Source organism: Meleagris gallopavo, chromosome 2, assembly GCF_000146605.3.
Source record: "Meleagris gallopavo isolate NT-WF06-2002-E0010 breed Aviagen turkey brand Nicholas breeding stock chromosome 2, Turkey_5.1, whole genome shotgun sequence".
NCBI classification, from domain to species: domain Eukaryota; kingdom Metazoa; phylum Chordata; class Aves; order Galliformes; family Phasianidae; genus Meleagris; species Meleagris gallopavo.
The window spans coordinates 63160348-63185551 of NC_015012.2; the positions used below are offsets into that span (position 1 = coordinate 63160348).

The window sequence follows — 25204 nt, forward strand, 5'->3', positions numbered from 1 at the left end:
AAACCTGCTTCCATTGCAAAAGCCTTATATAAGCTAGAAAGGGGGGAAAAAAACAAAAACAAGCAAAAAACAAAAAAACAAAAACAAAAAAACACAAAAACATGGATGCATTTCAAAAACAAATTTTCTCTCTGCTTAATTAATGCTCACTTAGAAATCTACATCCAGAAGGCTCATTTCAAGAAGAAATCTGCATCCAACTTTAAACATTTATTGTCATGTAAAGTGTTACAGCAAACAAGCGTTCCATCCTGAGAGCTGATCTTTGTTTAGTATCAACAGTTCAATCAGCATAGATTGAACTATGGAGTTATATATATGAACTTGGAGTTACAAACAAAGGACAGTAAGTCAAGAGTCTACAACATTACATAGAAAAATCAAGGAAAAGGCGCTAAATGTTCTATTTAGAAGGAATTGACAGAGGGGAAGACAGCTTTAGGCTAGAAACTAGAAGGAGGGCAGATTGCAAGAGAAGTTTCAGTAGCCAAGCAGAACTCAGACATGTTATTACTATGAAAATAGCAATTTTATAACCTAAGAGAGCTTTTTTCTCAGTATGACACAAACCCAACAGTATCTCTGCAGTACAACAAAAGACCAGGACAGTTGACCAGCAAGCAGTAAACACATTGTCTAGATGCAACTAGTAGTTCAGGAGGCCTCTAAAGCCCCAGGTGCCTGAAGTTGGACACAGTCTACACTCCCTCCCTAGGGATCTATCAATCTCTTCCTTCAGATGCAAAACCACAGAAACACCAATCTGATCTGTGATCCTTCTTTTCATATAGTATAAGAAGATGGTATAAAGAGAAACTTTCTTTTTGAAACAGACTGCAAAGGAATAAGATAATCCCTTGCTTCCTGCTAACATCTACAGGCAGGTGTTTTATCAATCAAGAAAACAGGTCAAAGAGAAGTTAAGGTGTGAGAATGTGATAAAGACACAAATAGGACCCAGAAGTCACAGTTCCCAGTTCTTTAAAAATATATAGAATTCTCTGCCTGCAAAGTTAGAGAAAGAAAAGCTCAGAAGACAAAATAGGATATGGAGGACACCATGCATATGAATCCATAATTATACAAATGAGCCCTAAGGTTGAATAAAACCCTCTGTAATGACTACAAATGCTGGTCTCACAGGTAACAAAATACAAACACATGGATAGCCTTTACAGCACAAACAGCAATACACAAATAAGCTTACTAGTACTGTGCAAAGGAAAAAAAAATAGAGAAAAAGGAAAGATATCAAAAAAGTGAATATATTTAAAAAAAATAAAGAGAGAAGCAAAATTCAGGCTAAACTGGCATTGTTTAGTTGTACCAAAGGATGTCTTTTTTTTTTTCACCAGATAATCGAAGGTGAAGATTGAAAGACTGAGGAACAAAGAGAAGCAGCAAGGGCTATCAAGAATAGTGCATACAACTTAAATGTGTATTTATAGACAGAAAGGAGCTTCAGGAATAAACAGATAGGCAAGTATTGGGAGTAATTCTTGCAAATCTCCCTAAAGTCTGGTAGAACCTATAGCATGAGACAGAGGAGTCTATAAACGTATGTGCACTCATTTCATGTTGCTTTGCAGAGCAGGGAGAAAGATTACCAGCCTTTCTGATGCTTCAGTTTGAATCTGAGTCCCTAACAGTTGATATTATGATGAACAGTGAACTTCATCATCTCATGTGAGGGTGTAAAAATAGCCCCTCAAAATGTCACCCTGAATAAAGTATGTATGTTTATACTGATATTTAGGCTGACTTAATCATCTTCTATTAAATGAAGATAGTGTTATGCTTAATGACCTTGCATATGCATCGTGAAATCTTACTTTTTGACATAACTTTCTACTGAATTCCCATCCTTTGCCAGAAAAAATGACAATTTTCTGCTGCCTTTCAGGGACTTCTAAGTATGTCACCTCAGGTGAGTAGGTCTTAGCCTTCTTCACAAAACAAATGCAACCACGTAACCAATCCATCAGTTATCTACCTCTAGATAACTTCTAAATCAGTTGGTGAGCATCAGTGAAATCTGTCATGGAGACAGGGCTTTTGAAATATTACGTTTTTACAGGCTTCATGAAAAAAAAGGTGATTTGATATTGATTTTTCAGCTAAATTAAAAGTTGCACAATAACATTACTCCTTATTAACTACCAGAAAATATGTGTGAGCGTGTATGAGTATTGGAACACAGAGATAACCAAACCAGAGTAATAAGTTTAATTAGAATTAGACCTTGTTATGACCTTCCAATCCTTAAAGGGAGATTATAAACAGGAGGGAAATAAACTTTTTGCATGGGTAGATAGTAATAGGACTAGGGGGAATGGTTTTAAACTAAAGGAAGGGAGATTTAGATTAGATGTCAGGGGGAAGCTTTTCACTCAAAGAGTGGTGAGGTGTTGGGACAGGTTGCCAAGACAGGCTGTGGATGCCCTGCCCCTGGAGTTGCTCAAGGCCAGTTTGAATGGGGCTCTGGCCAACCTAATCATGGCAGAGGATTGGACCTCGATGATCCTTGAGGTCCCTTCCAATCCAACCTATTCTATGATATGATTCTATGATTTTATGATACATCTAGGTTTTTAGCTGTTGAAAATAAATGCTTCTGACTTTCTTAATTTGGAGTTTACATTTTACAGAGGAAAGCTGGAGAAAGAGTTGAGATAAGGGGAAAATATGACTGAAGAGTCACCTGTCCAAAATGCACAACTTTGCTATTGCATGAAATCATCTCCCACAAATACTTTCAGACATGAATTAAGCTACGTTTTAAAACTATGTTCATTTTCTGCCCTCCGCTCTTTATGTTCCAGAACTTTTTCTTGTCTGATTCTTAGAAATCTCCTTTTAATTTTTAGTTTAAATTTGTTCACAGTGATTAGATCCATTTGTTCTGCTGCCAAAATTGGCCTTAAATAGCTGCTCTCCATTCCCAGTGCTTATCTTCCCAATGTATTTATAGAGAACAATCATATCTTCTGTCAGACTTCATTTTGCTAGGACAAACAAGCCAAGATATTTCATTTACTTCTGTAAAATGCATTCTCTATTTCCTCTCATCATCCTATTAGATCATTTCTGCTTCCATTCCATTCTGCATTTATCTTTCCTGAAGATAAATCTCAAAACTATACTTAATAATCCGGGTGAGGCCTCGCCAGAATCACATAAAAGGCATCAGTTCTGATCTCTATGGAAAACAAAACTCATTGTCTGATTCACAGTAGGATATCGTGACTTCCTCCCCCATCACGGTTGCAATATGTAGTCATTCAATTGCCAGCTATACACCCAGTTCCTCCTCCTCCTCTTGTTTCCAAAGAAGTTTACAGAAGAATTCCAAAGAAGTTTACAGAAGAATTGCCTATTATTATGCATAGCCTTAAGCTTTGTGTTAGTGATGTTTATCTCCTTCATACCTTAGAACTATGCGTTCTTTCTGTAAGATATTTATTTTCTGTATCAGTTTTATCTTCCAGCACTCTAATGTCCTGATTTTAATAACACGCCCTTATACTTTCTACTTAACTCATTAATAAAAATGTGAGATAATATGAAGCTGAGCAAGGAGAACTTCAGTAATAACTTGCATCCAAGAGAGCAGATCAACACTACCCTACAGAGGATAGATCTCCCCTTTAGATCAGTCCTTATCTTCTTTGTTTCTCTGTACAAATTGTCATTTTCTCCAGCTTGTGTGATAATTTCCTTAATGCATGACACTGATTTCCTTTGTGTAGAATATTTTACTTTATCCTCTGCAAGAATCAGTACACCCAGGACAATCTTTATGCTTTCTTATTTCCGGTAGTGAACAAATCTTATATGCACTTCCTGTGTGATTTTTGTTACATTTTAATACTATTCATAAGAAGGTGATTAAGGACAATCTTCACTGAACCAGCAAATTCCTTCTGCTCCTCCATCTTATGACAAAATTTCATAGAATCACAGAACTCCCATTTTCACTGGGCAGAGGGCCTGTTCTGTTAAGCCTTGATTTGTCTCTCAGCTTATGAAACTAACAAACATCTTGCAAACCCCAGACAGACCCTCTTTCCACATATTAGATAAAAATATTTCCCACAACACAAATGCATGTGCTCTCTCTCTGACTTTTTCCAACTATACTAACTGACCAATTTGATTTACTTTTCCCCTCCAAACTGCCTCTCTCACGTCCTCATAGCTAAACCAGCACCATCAATCCACCAACCTGGCTAACTGTGCGCTCTCTGTTGCCGCTTCAATCAACCGATGCCGGAGCGTGATCAGTTCCAGGAGCAAGGAGAACGAATCCAGGATAAAGAGCTGCCTCTCTCTGTCTTCTTTTATTTCTTCAACTGCTCTCACCTCTAATAGTGACAAAGCAATGTCTTGCACCAGCACAGGGTCCTCTATGAGTATCTCTGCAAACAACTGGAAGGTAAGTGAAAAAAAATGTTAATGCAGGTGTAATTCATATGAAGAAAACAAAAGGCTTTTGAATACTTTAGGGTTCTCTTCTCCTTTTTTTCTGGAGTAAATCATGATTGGAATTGCTTCTGACATGCAACACACGCAAGGTCAGGACTGGGTTCACTCTGACCTCTGAAAATATACTGGAGTTTTGGCACTTGCTTCAAAGGTACAGTCACTGAATTCATAAACTTTACTTTACTCAAAGGACTTTCCAATTCCTGGAACTCAAGATATTTGCCCCTTTTTTTATTTTAATAAAAATTCAGAAGACTTTCAGGCGTATGCATCCTGCTAAGGCAAGAGCTCTGTGACTGGGTTCACATTACTATCTGCTGCTATTCCTCCTACAATGAGCATGTACTTGTGCTACTGTACATATGATGCTCCCAAAATGGGGGCAGCAACTCATCTAGACTCCTACTGGAATGGTGGAAGGACCCAAAGGAGCAGAAATATCAGGAATGGAAAATGATGAAAGGCTACAGCTTGGTAATATGGAGAGTCAGAAAGAAGAAAATGGCTGTTGTGCTTTGGAAGAAGTGGCAGGAACGGCTTCTGGCTCTTTATGAAGAAAAAGATGCTCTGCCTCCAGCTGTCACAATTTGTGCAACCATCCACCCTGCTTCGGTCAGGCAGATTGTCATGGCCACTGCTGCAACTGAATGGCTTCATGCTTTGCCATTTATGATGAGTGAATCACAGAATATGAGGAAATCTGAAGCCAGACATGCTGTTATTAGTAATTAATTCTAGATTTCAACACCTGCTGTTTACTAAATCTTAAGGGCTACACTGAAAAAAAGCATTTTGAAGAGACAACAACCCGAAGACAAGTGTCAGAAGTTGTGCAACATTTTTCAGTTTGTCCCTCTTCCCCAACATGCTTTTGTAACTGTGACTCTGGAGGGGTGGGACACAGCAACTTATGTGCTTCCTCCCAGAGTTGCTACAAAGAGTATGTTCCCCATTTCCAGAGAGAGCAGGAGAAGAGCAAATAAGCTTAGATTCCAGCAAAGCAAATTTGTGCTAGACTTTAAAGAGAACTTGGTGATGATGATGCTGGTGAAGCACGGGAATAGACCACTTGGGTGAGTTTATCAAATGGTGTGTTTATGAACAGAACAGCTCTTTATCTCAGAGAATAATTTGAGTTGGAAGGGACCTATAAAGCCCACCTGATCCAACTTCCCTACAGTGAACAGGGACACCTACAGCTACATCAGCCTGCTCAGATCTCCGTACAGCCTGATCTTGAATGCCTTCAGGGACAGGGCTTCCACCACCTCTCTGGGCAACCTCTTCTGAATAGCTGATCATGGCTTGGGGTAAGAGAAACATCTCTCAGCTTCCCAGTACATGTTGCAAGCCCGGCAGCATCTGCACCTTGCCCCTAGGTAACTTGTTTATTATGAAGTTGACAGACGTTTAGGAAGTCAGATGGGGAATACACATTGGATCTTGTAAAACCTTCTTTAGTGAAGAGTTGGAAAAACATGAAAGAATATGGTCAAGGATCACAAATGGAGCAGTTCAGGAAGGTCAGAAATGTTTATTTTGTCAGAATGAGAAAAAAAAAAAGTGTGATAATACAGAGGCTCACTCATCATGAGTATGCAAATGGAAACCAAACTAAATTCATGCTGGCAAAGGTAAATTTCCTAAAATATGCTTGACTGTAACAGTCTTAATATTTTCTAAACATTGTCTTCTTGTGTGCATTTTTCTCACCCACAGCTTGTCTTTGAGAAAAGGAAAAGAAGTTTCTCTTTCCGCCTTGGCAATAGCAGAGTAGTAACTTTAAGACCTATACATACATCTCTGCCACTGATTTCTAGGATTTAAAACTAAAAAAAAAAAAAGAATTATTTGTCAACTGCAGTGTGCAGGAGGACTGGAGCACTGCCAGTGGATTTTATTGGCATCAAAGAGATGCTGGATAAGAAATTCTTGGGATTTGCACCATGACAGGGCAAGGAAGTGTCTGAAATGGCTACGCCCTTGTACCTTGCATTGGTCTCTATTTTCTTGCCCACCACTGTTTCCACTGCAGGTAATGTGACAGTGAGAGTGAGTAGCTCCTTGTGCCCACTTTAAGTGCTCAGAGCCAAATCAAACACGAATCGCTTAGTCCGGAGATATTTCTGCAGTAACACTGGTTCTGATTTGATTCATGTCACAGATATACCAGTGCACACAGAAACTTCACATCTTGTCTTCCAATTGAATATGGTGCAAATGCATATTTTCTGGTGCAACTGCATATTTTCATTTAATTTACATTGGCCAAACTTGGCAGGAATTAAAGCATAGCATATCAGTACCTAATGAGCCTTTCCAAACTTTACTAATGTGCTCAAGAACATAACTGTATTATGAATTTGTAGACAAAAGAGATAAAATCATTTATTTTTCATTTCTTGCTGTCAGCATTAACTAACCTGGCTAAAAAAAAAAATAAAAAACAACCTGATGGAGACATCTAGCATCAGTAATTTCATTCATAATAATTAGTATTTATCAAAACTATAACCAGACAAGTTAAGAGTCTTACATCAGGAAATGATGCACATTATAGTAATAACCAGCTCCACCTATAACAATATTTACTTTAATGTCCAGCCTTTTTTGTTAATGACGTTTAAGCACTGTATAAACACAAATGCAAAACCTGGAGACTTACTGTGATCTCATACTGCTTTAAAATGTCTGTATTTTGCCTCTCCCTAAGCTGACTGCTCTTATTTTATACTAGTGTGAGATCAAGAGTTCTACCTATCTGTGTTCTTTCACAGAAATACAGACATATTTTATTTTAAAGATGGATGGTATGAATCTTCACCAAGCTTGAAAAAATAACCGGCCTGATATTAAGAATCACATACCTAATACTAACCATCAAGTACATCAATTGAAGATCAATTGAACTGGGCTGGGATTTGGCTGTAAACAGTTACTTTTAACACAAGCAAAAGTGGAACTTACATCTTTTTGAATCTGAGAGCTGTAGAAAGATTCTGGTTTTTCCATAGTTAGCCACTCATCGAGTACCAGCTGAAGCACTTTTTTTTCTAGCTTAATTGCTCTACTGGCTGTTTTGGGCCTACAGATGTTGTAGAACTCCTGGTAGATACACTCCAGAGCTTTGGGGATTGAGCACACCAGACCAAGAGAAGGATGAAACTCCAGCAAATAAATATTCTTCGAAGCAGCACTTAAAAATAACATAAATAAATGACAACAAAAAGAACAGCTCTCAAATAAGGAAACTTTGAAATTGCTTAATTGGCAAGAACAAATTGCAATGGCTTTAGCTGTAGATCCGAAATCAATCTTCAAATCTAAAAATAGAGCTGAAGCCTTAATAAACATAATTATGTTGGAACACATTTAAGTAGTCTTAATTGCTAGTGAAAAAAAATGTTCTACATTATCTTTTGCTAGCTGACCTGCTTTATTAGCCACATTTTCATGTATGTTATGCCCACCCATTAAAAGTGTCTGCACTTCAAAATAAGCCCTTGAGTAACCAACACAATCAAAATGTGCGTGCAGTAGGAGGAATAGAGGCAAGGGGCTTCAGACAGAGGACTAGAGGTGAGGGACTCTTGGCTTCTGGATATGTACCAGCTGCTAAATCCTTCATATAATCCACAATGTTGCATAGCTGCAGGAAGGGGAACATGGCACATGTCTGTGTTATGAGTAATAGATGGCTCTTGTGTGAAAATACAGTACCTACCTATCCAAATGGACACTTGAGCGAGAATGTGTAACAGACAGTGGCCAGAAGGCAGTGCAAATTGAAAAGCCATGTTTGAATACCAATGCAGTAAGTCCAAAGCAAGGCTAAAGTTAAACATGCACTTTCACAGTTACTGTATCCACAGGAATATTAATTTCCCAGTGTGGTGCAAGATGAATTAAGCAAACCCACTGTCAAAGCAGGGAAGAGCAAAGGTGGTGGGGGAGGAATCACTTTTCTTCCTTGAATGTTTTTCTGGCACATCCAATGGTATTTCTAAATAGCACAAGACTAAATAACATGAAACATTACTGCCTAATTCACCTTATGGCTATTGTCTTTTCAAATAGTCTTACTTTTCACATGTCGGCCCTCAAATTTTTTCATCAGTCACAGAAACTAGATCAGAAAGAGTTACTCTGCAGAAAAATAAAACTGTGAAGTTACTCACCAGCTAGTGTTAAGAGAGACAAGTTGCTTAGTAATCACATTATAAGGAAGTCCAAATTCATCGATGCCACCTTTCTGACCTTTCCGCCAAATCTTGGGCACGTATTCCCTCTGGACATCTATCTAAAAGTTAGCAATAAACACAAATGATATTAGCCAAGAAAATCCAAACAGAGCTTGAAATCAGGCATCTTGATTTCTACTCTTCATTTAAACTCAAGCTATAAAAACTTTTACCTAATAAATTTGTTGTTTTATTTTTATATTATATATACATTAAAAAATATAATTTCAAGTTGTTTGTATAAATACCCACTCGAGCTGAGTTATTCCTTCTAAAATTATTTTAAAATCTTTCATACTTTTCCAGAACAAACTTAGAGCACCAGTGATTCTGGCAACCTTTCAATTCTAATAGCTACCAAAATGGCAGCATTCATGGCAACGATAGCTTAACAGTGGTCTCTTGCGCTGAAAAACTTCCATTTGTAGACTAAAAGACATGTTACAAAGGATAACTTATTAAACTTCTGAACTAGAAACTCGAAGAAGTGAAGTACCTTGTGTCAGGATACAGAGGAAGCTTAGGCAGATTTTAAATGAGAATTAAAATCTGAGAGTTTAAAATGTTGTACTTTAATTATTAGCAAAAGAAATCCCAGCTATCTGAAATATACTGCATCTTAGACTTCAAAGTGCAAACTTTGTTTGTATGTTCTTTGTAAGATCAGAGAATGGACAAGATCTTTTTTTATCCACTGCATTACAGATCTATGGATCATAATTTTGTCCTGCTCCGCACCTCTCAATTACTGTTTCCAGCTATCTTAGCTGATAGCACATGTGACTTTAATGTGATACATAAAGCTCTGAAACCTTTCCAGCGCTCTCTTTCTGATATTGATGAAATCATAGCTTTCAACTTTTAATTTTTTTATTTCAATTTAAAAAGCATCCATAGACTTCACTATCATACTAGTAGTAACTGAAGCTGGAACTGTAAAGCAGTGCAGGCTACAATCAAAGTTTCACCTCCCGCTTGCCCAAGATGGATATAGTGTAAATTCGACATACTTGCTGGTTTACTATGTCCCTCAGCAGCTGGACTTGAAGTTGTAAACAGATGCATTCATCTTTGTAGATGTTCACAAAATATTCAAGCTCAAGATCAAACCGTGGATGTTTATGCATGATGTCAGTTATCGCTTGGGCCAAAGCAAATCTTTCCTCTGGGTCCAAAGCATGTTGGTAGGCCTCTAAGTAAACATCTAGAAGCTGGGAAGGTATTCAGAAACACATTTAGAATTGTTTATTCATCCAAATATTCATTTCACTTCGGCATAACATTTCTGAACATAGAAGTTGCCACCTGTACGAAACCTACTGTGACCTGCCATCATGGCATCTGGTTTTTGGCACAAAATATCACAAGATGCTTCATAAGAAGGATCAGGAACAGAGCATAGAATGACCTGTCTGCAGGAGATATTTTATTTACACATTGCTGTTATGTTTTCTACTGAAGCATAAAGATTTTTATTCTAAATATTCTTCCTCTGGTAAAATAGCAAGGTAATCTACTTACTACTTAAAAAGCACCTACCATTTCCCACTTAGTTTCCCCTAATCTGAAACTTGCAGATTCGTGCAAGACTCTCTGTTATCTCATACAGCAATTAGCATCTCAGTTAATTGTATATTTTTTGAGAAATTCCAAATTAATTAAATATGTAATTAAAGATGCAGAAAGTCACATGCCCTCTCCAGACTCCTCTACCAAGAATAGCTGTAAAGCTTTATTGAACTAGCGATTTTAATTACAAATTCACAAAGCCTGGGACGGAAAAAGAAAAGTGTCAAGTACAGCAGCACCTAAATTCTCACTGTAGTACTTTTTGGTCAACGGCAACTATGAGATAAAAAATATGAACTGGCATTACTATTGCTTTTGGACAAATTGGTCATATCAATATGAAATGATCTGCAGTAGGTTATTTTGCATTGACATGGAAGTAGAAACTTATCCATGCTACTTTCTGTGCTGAACCCAGGAAACTGTGGAAGTTGCAAAAGGGCTCAGAAATAACTTGGTAGATAAAAATGCAGATTTCAATGGAAGAAGGCAAGTTCTCTGGTTTAGACCTGTCTGATCTGAACTGTTTGGAGAAGGTTAATACAGTGCTTGAGCAATACGCCATAAACAAGTTTTATATTGGCTAAGCCAAGCTTTCTCAGCTGCTGTACAAAAGGCTTTTGTTTCCTCACACAGAAAAAAATTTGTCGCAGCTTGGAACAAAGCTAGAGAGATTCAATTCTATTTCATTTGAGCTGAATGCAAGAAACCTTCAGGAAAAGCATATTTATACATTTAATCTTGCCTAGAGAGTTGTATTGTGAGAGTGGTTCCAGGATATGCTTCTTGACGTTGTTAAAAGAGAATTAGTGCGCTGTTGGTAAAGATGCTTCATTCTGCTCTATTGGGATTTCCTTCCCTCCAACCCCCCCAAAAAAGCAAGTTTCTTAATACAGAAGATCTGTGATAAAAATAAAAGGTAGATTTGCAGAGATAACGATGCAGCACTGGAAAGTGAGGTCTATTGGGATGAGAGCAGAAACTTATGGGCTAGGCAATTACGTAGCTATCACACAAGGCACCACTATGAAAACAGGAGAGGGGTCCTAGGAGATTCTTAAACTACCTACAACTGTTTTAGTTTAAAAGCTTTTCTATTTAAAGCCTCTTCAGTGGCACACAGGAGATTCCCTAACATCCTCTGGCATTCCTATTCTGAGAGCTGCCCTGTGCTATCCCAGGACTGAAAAGAAAACATTTCAAGTATATTAAAGCGACCTTAATTACTGGCCTTTCTCCCTGCTTCTGAAGTGGTCTATCTGCTACTTTACCTGACATTACCCTCCTGACATTCTCTTTGTTGTCCTGGGGTCTGGTGAGTCCCCTACACAGAAAAACATTTCCAAGTTCCTCTGGGTCTCCTATTCTGAACTTGTCTAATGTCACAGCAGTCTTTGGGCAAAAACAATATATATGTACATGTCCCATAGCAAAATACAGACATATGACTAAATTCAGAGAGGAAAGAGAATACCTGCAGAATATGCAGCAGCCATAGTAAACAGCAAAGCTACAGTCCACTTAATACACATTACTAGTATTTTTCAAACAAAATTTATCCCACAGAAAATCATGGCATTTTTAGCTCAAGTAGATTAACTAAAAAAGAAGAAACAAATTTGTAATATATATAGTTTTATATATCACTTGTACTGATGAAAGGACTATCTTTTATAGTGTATCCTATAAAATACCTCTCTCCTTTCTTCTGACAAAGGGTAATTCAAGTGCTGGGCCCAGCCAGCTGCAGACTGAGCCTCTTCTTTTTGGGACTACAGAATAAAATTGGTATTTTGGACTCTCTGAGGACCCAAACTTTGCAGGGCTTGACCTGGTTTTCCCCAGCACTCAGCATGTAACCTTGTCCTTCCTAATCACCCCTTACCCTGATGGGCAGTCTCACTGAGGCCTTGCAGATGTGCTGCCAACCCCTGACACAGCAGCTACAGATGCACCTGACAAGAACAGTTCTGCTTCCGTATTGCAAAATAAGGACATGGGCCCAATTTACAGTACCCAAAAGCTCCAGCCCTAGCCCAGCAGCACATTTCCTGTGCATCTGGAACTTGTACCACCATCCACATGTATTCACAACAAGAGATACTGTTGAAAGGGAGCCTTAAAACAACCTGAAGTGAGCTGACTGCAAGTCACTGTTTCCAGACCAAGAAAAATATCTCTACCTGGCATTTTTTTTCCAAGAGAGCAGTTTCACAGGTCCAAAGGTCAAACAACACTGCAAATCGATCCACAAAGGCATGTGCCCACTCAACGATACTGCTGCCACTGGATTTCCCACAAGTTACATTGCCTAAGGAAAACAAAAAGTAGAAAACAAGCAGATGTCAGTATCAGAGAGATTTCCACATGCTTGCAGATCTAGAGCTTGTGGTAATTATTTTTATTTATAGCACAGAGTTGTGCTTTTTGCTCGACAGGGAACTCAAGTCCAGGAAAAGTCAAGTCCCATAAGATTTGGAGGGCCCCAGAGTACTCTATGAAGCAAAGAACAAGTGCACTAGGCATTTAGTTTAACATATCTCATCTATCATCTTTTGATAAATATTCTTTGAAGTAAAAGGCAAGGGCCAAAGTTCAAAGAGACCCACATAAAGAGACAGAGACAGAGAAAACACAGGCTGGTTTCCTGCCTCGTCTGATATCTTACTGCGGGGGTTGGAGAGCTCTTGAGTGCTCAGAAAAATATCCTTAAAGGATAGACAGCTTTGCTCCACTTGTTTGTCTCTAAGAACAGCTTTCCAGGAGATCTCCTCCAACAATTCCTTTAGCAGCCTGAAGTCCACTCCCCTGAAATTCAGCATCCTAATTCCACTCTTTTCTAGGCCCATGTTACTCAAGATCATGAACTCAACCAGGGCACGGTCACTGCAGCCCAGGCTGCCTCTGATCTCAACCTCTTTTATGATCTCTTCACCGTTGGTGAGCAACAGGTCCAGCAGTGCTTCACCTCTGGTGGGTATGTCTATTACCTGAACGAGAAAGTTGATGCCAATGTACTCTAGAAGTCTCCTGGACTGCTTGCAGCTCGCTGCATTGTTTCCCAGCAGGTATATGAGTGGTTGAAATCCCTCATCAGGATGAGAGCCTGCAAGTGTGATGTCTCTTGCAGATGAAGCAAGAAGGTCTTGTCAACAGGCTCCCCTTGATCAGGTGGCCTGTAGTAGAGCCCAGTTACCAGCTGTCCTTTATTTGTCCAGTCCCAAATTTTAACCCACAGACTCTCAACCTGTTCCTAACTGTTTTCTCAGGGGCAGCTCTTCACAGTCTCTCCACTTCTTAACATAGAATGTCCACACATTCAGTTTTAGGGAAGTATGATAAAACTCCCAAAATATTATCCCATCCATACAGAAAGCTATTCCAGTAACTCAAGAAATATTTTCTGCATTTCTTTGAATTTCATATGTGTATGTGCCATTTACGTACTGTTTTCTAATGCCTCCTCCCAAGTTTTCTACAATTTCTAGCTCCTTTCTCCTCATCATTCTACTATAAGTATGGCTGCTCTTTTTAGAAATCTTTAACCCAGACTGCCTCATCTCATTCCAACAATAACAAAAAAGAAATAAGGTAAACAAAAAAGTATCCAGCACCAAATATTATGCAGCTTCTTATTTACAACTTTTACAAAAGTTTAAAAGTGTTTAGAGGTGCATTTAATTCTGCACAAAAGCCATCAAATACATTAATTGAAAACATTCAGAAATTATTAACATTTTCTTTTCTGACTGTCTTTATGCCTTGAAGATGTATTTGTTCATTATATTATTTAAATACGTTAATAAATGTCCTTGCTGTGTTATTCTTCCCTCCAGGATGACTTTGATGTCAGTGACCACATATGAGTGCACAACTGGAACATAACAATATATGACAAGCAATTTCACATGCCTACTTAGGTCTTCATACCACATTTATCACTTAACTTACTAGTAAAGATGAAGTTCCCAAACATTCAGTCAGAACATGGTTCTGAAGAAGTACAACTATTCAAGAAGTCATAGGCTTGGTCCACCTTGAAAACAGCAAACCATACTATCCCATGTGGATTGGACCAGTAGATATCTTACTTTTATCTTTCTCAATGTACTGGCTGGCCACAAGCAGCAGCTGGTTCTCAAGCTCCTTTAAGTCCTCCAGTGCCACATCATATATGATATAAGTCCCATGCTGGTCCTGTGTGTGGATAAATCCATCTTCACGAGTGTGAAAGTCATCATGGTTTTCCATGTCTGCAAACTCCATGAACTGAGTGCTGTGAACCTACAAGTAAAAAAATTCCAGAGGAACAGAGATAGAAGCAGTCAGTTCTACAGTGACTGCAATTCAGTATAATAAGCCAATCTAGGAATGGATCAGGCCTGGTAACATGGTGTTTTGTCATTATCAAAGAAAAAAAAAAAATATTGTCAAAATATACTTTTTTTTTTCAGTAAAACCTACACTCTTTATAGACTACACTTTAAAGAGATAAAAAAAAAAAAAAACTGTATGAAATTTCTACTGTGCTAGCTTTTCCTTTGGATATCAAAGTCCACAAAAAGATCCAAAGAGGCTTCAAAATGAGAAGGTAAGCTTTTGACCTAGGACAGAATTTCTTCTTTTTTTTTGTTTTTTTTTAGCTCAAATTTGGCAAAAGAAGTCTTGAATTCTGACATTTTAATATGAAGTCAACACATTTTCTGAAGACTTCTTGGGTAAATAACACTGGCGAGGTTTGTAGATAAGCTCACATAGGCAAAGAATTTAGCAGTAATTAGAAGGAACACCCATTGACTGATGTTCCAGATTGTTGTAAGGTCAGCAGAATAGCTGAACAGTGACCTCACTTTCCTAAAAGAAACTCAGCACTTTAAGAAGAGAATCGTCTACATGTGCAATGAGTCACAGCTAACTTGGTAACACCCCAGGCAGGAACTCTACATTCAGCAGAAGTGACATATTAGGTTTCAAAATATTCTCTTTCTTGAGTAGGAGTGCCACAAAGGGAATTACACACACCTATCTCTAGGTGTATAATTACAGAAATTAATCTCCCACTGTAAATAAATGCTTAGTTTATTTAGTGTATGTATACAGCAATAGAAGCCTTTAGAAATGGTTCTTTTTATAAGAATATAGCAAGTAAATACAAGCTCCTAGTTTTCAACTGTTTGTCTTTATTACTTCCTTGTTTGCAGTGCACCTTTGTTCTCATTCTAGTGCCAAAAAAAAAGTGCACTGTATATTGGCGTTTCCTCCTTTCACTAGCTTTGGTAATGCTTGCCTTTACTAAATCCCCAGTGCTACCCAAACTTTTCTTGCTCTCATCTGGATATGCCAAAATTCTATTTAAAGAAAAGACAGAGAAAAGGTATTTGCTTTAGACATAGGAAACTTCAGCATTCAAATGCAAATGTACTGAGAACAGCTTGCCAGCTTCACAGAGCCACATTGGATCAGAACTTACTCATTCCCTTAAAGTTAATGAGACAGCTCTGCAAAACATACACCTCATTTGAACAAAATGTTGGATCAGCCTCATCAGAAAGATTCCTTTTTCTTTTTTTTTTCTTTTGGTGAGAACTGTTCTTTTCTTATTCTTCTAAAGGGATTATTTGTTTCAGCACTCCTTGTGACAGAGTGCAGAATTGTTTACAGAATAATCAGTTTCATCTTGATTTGGGTAAATAACTCAGCAAACGCCGGTGTTGCTTTACCATAGCAGGTAGAGGGGTTTTCAGTTATGTTTTTAAATACCTTCAGAGACAACGTTTATTAAAATATTTCACCTTTCAATCTCTTGAGGGCTTTTTTTTAATGATTCCAGCACTTCCCACTCCTGAAAATCTTGCTTAAAGACAACTGTATTTTGTAGAAAGAGCACATGACTGAAAAAAACTGGAGAGCTCTCACAAAGCAAACCTTAAATAAAAAAAAGACTTTATCTCTGTAGTGTTTGTTTCGAGAGCCATGTTTAACGACTTCCAAGCCATTTAAATATAGCTTATGACCATAAAAACATTAATACCCAGCTATACGTCTGTAGCAACAAAACAATTGACTGGTTATTTGTGTGAGATACTGTTTGCCTGAAGGTTTTTGTTTTCTTCCTCTAACTTTGGGCAGGTTTACTGGAGCTTAGCAACTCCCTTTTGGGTTATAAGGCAATGCTCATGTTCTCACATATATTTCATCTATATTCTTCCAAGTTGAATCTCAGCATGGGACAGAAAAAAGTTTTAATTTAAAGTAATGCATTGTTTGCAGGGCCTTCTGTCATTGAAACTCATGTTGTTGACAACATCCATCCCAAGCAGTCTGCTACTGAAAGTGAAAAAGTGCCTCCAAATCTCATTTTCAGACATATTTTGTAGTGTGCCTTCACAGTGACCCAGATTATTTTCTGAAATGATTTATATCACAGTTTTGGCCATAGATTAGGTACTAAAAGTATTTAAAAAGAAATAGTGTCATACAGTCCTGGTTTTATAGCACACATCAGAGAGTGTGTTAGGTAGGTCTCGATTAGTTTGACTCTATTATTGTTTCTGTTCCTGGGAGACAGAATTGCAGAATGCAATATATGAAAATTTAAAAAGAAAATCATGTTAGAAATTGTTACTAAGGAAATACTGTTGCCCATGCTTTTAAATTTGTTGCCACTTAAACTGTAATAGGATTAGTAAATATTTATTTAGGCTTTAGTTGAAGTTCAAACGTTTATAACTGTATCTCTGTATTAGTCTAGAGGAAAGAGAAGTCACTGTATAATCATGTCTCTCTCATTTCTAGGGGCTCCCTGAAGTATTTTACAGCTAATTCCCAGATCAGTGAGTGCTCACACTGTGCACCGTTTCTCTCACTTCGCAACAGGAAAAGGGGCTGCAAATAAAGATGTATTATGCAAAGTTCCAGAATCAAAAGAAAAGCTTTTCACAATGCCTGCTTCCAGGAAAATGGAATCCTCCACTGGAAAGGATAATTTTTCAATCTTTTCTGATTTGAGACTATGAAGATTATGAACCAGCACATTCAATATTAAGTGGAAAATCACAATTTTCTAGTTTCATGTAGCTTTTCAATTAGGAATTTTAGGTAATTAGTTTTTTTCACGATAAAATGTCAGAAATTAAAAATATCAGAAACTCCATGTCCTCCCCACACATTTTATTTCTAAAGAAACTTTTGTCATGTCTAGACACAGGAAGTTTTGGGGTTGTTATGGTTTGTTTTCCTTTTTTTAAAGCCTTAATCTAAGAAAAAAAAATGTGGGCAGGAAGCCTACTTCCTTTTTAGTTCTAGTCTTAATTCCTCCATTAATTAGCTTGTGTATCTGGTTCTATATATTTCTATAGCAAAACAAACAATTTTTCTGTAAATGAGAAATAAATGTGAACTCAAAAATGCTTTTTTAAAACCCTATTAAAGTACTATAATACTTCTTCAGGATTTTTACATGAGAATTTTGGTACAAATGTTAGGTAGAAGAACTGAAAGGAAATTCTACAGCTCAGAAGACAAGATTTTTTATCACACTGAACCACTGTCAGCACGATATGACTTCCCCTTCAGTATATTTTACAAAGAAAATTGGGGAAACGAAAGCTTGATAAAGCTTAGAAATGTTATTGGAAGATAATTTTTTCAATCTGTGAAAGTAATTGTACTGATTTTATCATTTCAACCATATACTCTCATTCAAAATTCAAAACAATAAACCTTAAACTGTACCTATATCTAAATAATACATTTCAGAAATCATTAGGAGTTACTCATTTCCATAGATTGCAAAATGCCTTAGATGACCTAGGAACCTCTACTTCATATGAAAATCCCACAGGTATAATGGTCTTAGTTACAGTGAGCTAGCAGCACCAGTCTAAGTTAATGGGTATCTAGGCAGCATTGTACTGCTGTGTGCTTGGAGATTCTCAGTGATCAGTTACAGGTTACTAGTAGATAGAGGCATAAAGTCCATGAATACACAGCACATAGCTTTGAGGAACAAGCTGGACCGAATCCCTCAGATGACTCAGCAATTTATCACAGCACAGCCTGCATGGCAGCAGAAGAATACATCAGAATCTGCCAAGGTGCATTCTTTGGAAGACTTCAGGCCAGGTGGTACCTCACCTTGTAGTCAGCTGGTGTGTAGTGAACGTAGGGCTGAGAGTGCAAGCCACCAGAAGCACCAGTGCCTCCTTTGGCAGCACTGATCCAGGAGGTGTCTTCTGCACTGGGAATCGGACAACCAGCCTTGAGGTTGAGGCCTGCGGTACTGATAGTAAGGCTTCTCTCCACAGATCTGAAGTAGTTCAGGATTCCCAAGCACACTCTCTGAAACGAACCAGAACAAAAACACGGTTGTGTTTTCAGTTGGAGGACAGCCCCCTCATCATGAAAACCAAATAACTTTGATCCATGCAGTTTTTGTTTTTTTTTTTACCTTTAGCTCTCGGAGCCTCAAGTGACGTAGGAGAAGAAAGGAAAGATATGTTCCTCTTGTCACAAGGTCTTCCTTGTTGGCAATTGCTGGTCCTTCTTCCAGTCCCAGGAGCTGCCAGGTGCTCATGTAACCATACCTTTTTCCAGGCAGGGAGAACATAATTGTAGTTTTGCTACTCAAGAAGATTTCTAAACATATTAAAGTAAAAAAATTTTGCTATGCCCATTGTCTAAGAGTATGCTGCTGCCTACGAGACTCACTGTCATGGAAACCTAAAGAATAGTGGAAAAGGATGACACCACTGTTTTTATCAGAGAAAACATTGGCTGATAACAACTTTCTTCAGGTTTTATTAAATATGTACGTATTTATGTATATATAAACAATTTTTTTTTTACCCTTTTTCATTCTTCTTTCTGTAGGATCCTGGAAGCTTTCTGGAGCTGCTGTCTCCTACATCTTTCTCGCTGCAAGCTGCTTTGTTATTGTCCTCAGTATTTAGTTCCTAGTTACAACACACACAGTTAGAGCCTGCTCTGGGGAGTCTGCATCTGTTTCTTACTTGCCAGCTTTATGGATAGGCTTTAGCATAACGAAAGAAAAACAAAAGGAAAGAAATTGCCATACAGGATCAAATTCATGATTCAGCCAGACATGAAATTGTAATGACAAATAACTCTATACTATTTGATTGATTTCCTGTCCTTATAACGTTCCTAGGCAGTAAGAAAGCACTATCCTAATGTTAAGGACAAGACAGCAGCCAAGGATCAGATCAAAGAACACTTCCAAAAAAATTCAGAAAACCTGTTTCATCAAAAGCTCAACCAAACCATGGTTAGTGACATATCTGAGCAACTAGTCTGTCCCCCTTTTACCTTCCGTAGAAGAAAATGATTTCTCGGCTCCTATAGATGTTAGAAACGCAGAACTGTTTGAGTTACCTTTTTAAAAGGTAATCTAGTCCAATTGCCCTGCAATGAACAGGGACATGCACAGCTAGATCAGGTTCCTCAGAGCCCCTCAAGCCTGACGTTGGATGTCTACAAGAATGGGACATCCATCACCTCTCTGGGCTATCTTTTCCATTGCCTCACCACTCTTATCATAAAAAATGTTTTTTATATCCAATCTAAATCTCTTCTTCTGTAGTTTGAAACCATTCCCCTTGTCCTTTCCTTGTATCACAACAAAACCTGATAGAGTCTGTCCCATTTCTTCTCACAGTTCCCCATCAGATATTGAAAGGCCACTGTCAGGTCACCTTGAAGCCTTCTCCTCTCCAGACTGAACAGCCCCAGCTTTCTCACCCTGTCCTCATAGCAGAGGTATTCCACCCCTTCATCCATTTTTGTGGTTCTCCTCTAGACACGCTCCAACAAGTCTACGTCTCTCCTGTACTGAAGACTCCATATCTGGATGCAGTACTCCAGGTGAGTTCTCACCAGAGCAGAGCAGAGGGGCAGCATCACTTCCTCGACCTGCTGGCCATGCTTTTTTTGATGCAGCCCAGGGTATAATTGGATTTCTGGGCACATTGCTGGCTCACGTCCAGCTTGCATCCAGCAGTACTTCCAAGTCCTTTTCAGCAGGGCTGTGCTCCATCCCTACATCTCCCAGCTTGTACTGATAGTGGGGTTGCCACAAGCCAGGTACAAGGTGTTGTACTTGATTTTGTTGAATACTGTGAGGTTCTCCAGGGCTCACTGCTCAAGGCTGTTTATGTCCCTCCCATCAAGGTTTACTCACATCAGTGAAATTAAATTGGCATTAGTAGCAGTGTAAATGAGATGATCACTGTGGGTTACACAATATTTATCAATTGTGGAACATTATGGGCAGTGATTTTCTAAGTGTCATCCAATTAATTTCAGCAAACAATCAAATATATACATATAAAATGTTGGCCATTTAAACCACTTCTCTATTCCAATTTATTTTATTACTTCATTTGAGCTTGGATGGAGTCAGTTGGAATTCTCTTCAGAGTAATAAGGTTTTATAATATTGATTCTGGCACTGTTTTTTCTGATTATCAAAAATCCTATTAATATTAATTCACAAATTAGTACTTGTAAAATGTATCCTATTCAACATAAGACGATCTAGCAACAGTACACATACAAGGGACACAAACTCAGGACTGGACTGACTGTCAAATACATTTGCAAGTTGACACGAGTATGCAGCACTCAAAAATTCCTTTAAGCCAAACGAATCACAAGAAACTGTCAAACACTTATACAAAACACTTATACAAAGTTCTTTTGTGTAATCATCCCTCTTGCAATGATACATTATCTGTTAGCTGATTTTCCTGTTTTTACCTCTCTTCCAAGTAGGATCATCCTCTCTTATCCTGTTCTTGTTGAATCTAAAGAATGTCTAATTGCTTAAATTTTAGAAAAACTAAGACCTTCCATCTCTATTATTTAAAATAATGTGAGGTCAGATAGAATTAAAGTATAGTTTTGTTATTCAGTACTGATTGTTCGTCTCTCTTAAATATTAGTATAATTATTTGAATAATTATTAAGCAAGTCCATTTAAAATTTTCACACTAAAGTATTACAGAAAATGCAATCTGAAAATGAGTGAGATGACCAACATCACTTTTTTGGGTAAAAAAGCTAAATTTTTATTTTAAAAACACAGAGACTTGAGTAATGCTTCTTTTGTGGAAGATCTGTGTTTAGAACTGCTATGCCATTGTGACAAGACAAGTTTCAAAATTAGGCTTATAATTAACCTAATGCTGCTGAGATCAGTCATGTCTCTTGCAAAAGGCAAGAGATCTCTTCCAGCCCAACTGTGGAATCAGTGCACTTAACAAAAGTTGTACAATGCAGTGACTTTTCATTTCTTTCCTGAAGTTTTCATTAAGTAACCAAATATTTCCTGTATCCTGGGTTTAAGTCAGCCTGAGGCAAGAAGAATTGCATGTTTTTACATGTGGGAGCTTTTCCTGACAAAAATATGCGAGTTTGTTTTTAAACAGAGTTGGGATCAGTCTTGGAGCAGATTCATCACCAGGAGAGAGGTACGAAGGGATATCTTTCTGCCTCCGCTGCTTTTCTCCTGCTCTTGTATCACTCACTGCCCTGCCTGAGCCTGGCCCTCAGCAGGATTGAGGGACATGGACTGCTATGACACTGGGGCTGCATCCAGCTCCAGCAGCTGAGACCTGTCCTCTTTAAAAAAAATAATAAAAATATTAATGCAATAAAAGGACAGCGGGGCAAGGAGATTCATCAGCACTTTCTTAACTTGCCAACAAAGCCCACTGGTGCAGGCAGCCTGACAACAGCATGGCAAGCCAAATGAAGCATCTGACTGCAGATACGGGAACATCTGAGATTTAGTTCTCTACGTAATGCTTTTATGTTCCTTAAAGCAGTGGCTGTGAATGATGTCTGAATAAGGAGGGTGATAAAGAAATAGGTAATCAAACTCCATCTTCATCAAAAGAATACTTTCAGGTTCAGCAGACTAGTCACAGAGCTTGAGCATGCCACGTACGCAATGTTACAGATTCCCCAGATACCAGAGAGGTAGGTCAGTCCTATTTCTTCACAACTCTGCTAAGCCACTTGGTGGGTTTTTGTTTCCTCTCTCTGAAACTTAAGATCTCTCATTAGCTTCTTGCAGTCTTTTGCTGCAGTCTTGTAAGTCTCTGTTCTTGCAGCAACTGAGGCTTCTTAAGGCCATGTCTACTAATTCCACTTCCCCCTTGAGAAGAGGAACTTGCTTCCATGCAGGTGTGAGAACAAGTCTCTGCAGAAAGCAGAGATCTGCTGTCAGATCCACAGGTGTTCAGCTGCTGGGTAGCCTCCAGCAAGTGGTGCACAGCCACTAGTGAGCTCCAGGGCAGAGGGGTACCCTGTACCTGGTTTGGACACAATGTACATTGTCAATAAGAAGCCCTGTCTAGCAAAAAGAGCAGGAGACTGAATTTTGAAAAAGAGGGACTCTGATGTCAGTTAGAGGAGCCCTCTGTCAGGACTGAAAAATGCTTTCTAGACATGCTAATTGACTATTACTCATCATTTCCTCTTCCAAGTACCTGGTGACGCTCAGTGAAGGCGTAGACTTCCTTCCAGATGTCATCGTAGTTCTGCTGTCCTGAGGCATGAGAATAAGTGGCAGAACCTGACCGCAGAGGATGTGGTTTGAGCACGGCTGCTGCATGATCCTGGAGACCCTCCATCACCCTCTCCATGTCTGAGACCTTGTTACAATCCGCATCAAATACGGAGGAAAAATTCACAAGGCAAACAAGTCAGTATACCAGTCAGCACATCAGGAGCAATTCAGAGCACCCAGTGAGCATCAACCTTCTCCTAATTTTGGAAAATTGTCTGCTGCTCACTCTCTAAAGTAAAAATATAGATAGACTGACTTGTCTGTCCTAGCATATGGTAAAAAGGCACCAGATAATAAAGGATATAGGATCACTTTTTTTCTAACTGAGTTTTATGGAGGGGGGGACTTCTAGGTAATTCTCTCCTTTGCTGTTATTCCTCATCCTTAAAGAGAAACACATATTTCTTGACCAAACTTAAAAATACAGCATTTTCAGGCCAAGACACATGGAAAAGGCAGGGACAATAATTTTTCATTGTCTCAGTGAGTTGCAAAGCTCTTATTACTTTTTTTTAGTGGTGATGATGGTTTTTGCCCAAGTTTTCCAGAGAAATTGTATGCTTGGCAAGATATAAAAGAATGGTTTCTTTGTGAAATATCTGGCATGGTTAAAGGATATGAAAACAGAGATCACAAAAGAAAGATTATTGCAGTCCTAAACTAAAAACAAACAAAAACAAAAAAACAAACAAAAACAAAAACAAAAAAAACAACCTAGGTAAATATCTAATCTTTTCATTTCTTAAGAGAGTATCATCAAAATGAAAAACATTAGATTAGCTGGCATATTTTAAAGACAATTTCAGTTTTTCAGCTGCAAAATTTACATACGTAAAAAGCATAGATTGCCCTTAGATGCTTAATGAGAGAACCCTGAAAGTAAATACTGAATGAGAACCAGAAAAACTAAATACATACAGAGCACTATCTGTAGTTATTTGGCTTATTTCCACTGATGTTAGCTTCAGGTATGGACAAAGCAAGTAGCTGAAGAGGATGCAAGACAGTGATGAGATCTTAAGCAATGAATATCCAGCACAGAGCAGCTAGGCAGCAGAGAAGACACCATCCCCACATGCAGCCCATGGCTCCAAAACAGAGGTAGCAAAACCCCACTGAGCCAGATCTGCCTGCTTCTGCCTGTTTCTGTTTGTTTTCATGTTGTTTTGGTTGTGGGTTTTTTTGACACCCATTTCCACCCTGTGCCACCCACAATCCCCATGCTGTCCCTGAAGAAGGTAGCAAGAGGAAACCAAGAAGCATGGTGGCATTGCAGGGCTAGAATAGCCTCACATGGACTGGAAGCATGGCTTAGGCTGCTCTGGTGTACCTGGCATTGCCTGTGTACTCAGGGAAAAAGACGACCTCACCAAGGACTTTCCAATTGGCAGGAACGTGGCTGCTGTGAGAGGAGGGCATGCAATGGCATGGTTGCTTCATATCTTCAGGAGGGCTTTCTTTTCTAGTTCCTATGTAAAATTGGAAGCTGAACTATTTGGTGTCTTTGCTGTTTGTGGTGCTTCAGGCTCACCAGGGAAATGAGGGCCAGCAAACTCACCAGATGATTACCAGATCAATTTTGTGTTCTTAAAAAACACCCTGCATTTTGTCCTGTGCCCTACCAAATTTTAGACTTGTGCCTCACAAGTGCAGCATCTCACCTTGTCTTTTGACCTGACAAAAGGCCTGAACCTTGCTCACAAAAAAAACGAAACACATTCTGAGCAATTTCTTTAACACCTTTGACACATAAATTCCAGGGCTGGTTTTAACCTGACTTGGGTGAACTTCAGAGCTTTTGAATATTTATGCAAGTGTTCAAGTTGCCTTTGGAAATCACTGAACTGAGAAAGAAAGAAAAAAAGAAAGAAATCTCTCTATAGCAAGCACCTTAGTAATGGGTCTTCAGAGAATTCAGGCATATACAGATGACACATAAACCTGAGGCAGCCTTCCGATAGACGTTTCAGTTTCATTGGAAGTGAATAAATAATTTAAGATATCTTGAAATAACAAGTTATATTACCTCTACAAATTTTGAATAAACGTTCAGCATCTTATCCACTTTTTTCCATTGTTTCATTTTTATCAAAAGCTTCTGCTGCCAGGGATCTACTTTAGGCTTAATCTGTTTGATAGAAAAGTAACCACAAAATGTATGAATATCGCTCCATGTTTTTTTTCATTTTGAGAAGGAATATTTAGAAAGAGAAGTGCAATACATTCACTTTTACTTTTTTATTTTTAACAGTAGAGGAGCTCTTTCTTCACTATACTAACATGCAGAAGTACTGTAGGTACTTAAGAACTGAATTGT

General features: G+C 38.4%; 1 protein-coding gene across 2 annotated transcripts in view; it reads right to left on the reverse strand.

Moving 5' to 3' along the window:
- Window positions 1-91: 91 nt before the first annotated feature.
- CCDC162P overlaps window positions 92-25204 on the reverse strand; it is a 31103-nt gene continuing 5990 nt past the window's right edge. For both annotated transcript variants that reach the window (XM_031552511.1, XM_031552510.1), the window contains 11 exons: window positions 24914-25015; window positions 22808-22972; window positions 19143-19249; window positions 18745-18880; window positions 18432-18635; window positions 14387-14579; window positions 12479-12606; window positions 9737-9937; window positions 8664-8785; window positions 7453-7681; window positions 92-4428 (listed from right to left, as the gene is read on the reverse strand). In XM_031552511.1, coding sequence (XP_031408371.1) covers window positions 4213-4428; window positions 7453-7681; window positions 8664-8785; window positions 9737-9937; window positions 12479-12606; window positions 14387-14579; window positions 18432-18635; window positions 18745-18880; window positions 19143-19249; window positions 22808-22972; window positions 24914-25015 — 1803 coding nt within the window. In that variant the 3' untranslated portion in view covers window positions 92-4212. The remainder of the gene's footprint in view (window positions 4429-7452; window positions 7682-8663; window positions 8786-9736; window positions 9938-12478; window positions 12607-14386; window positions 14580-18431; window positions 18636-18744; window positions 18881-19142; window positions 19250-22807; window positions 22973-24913; window positions 25016-25204) is intronic.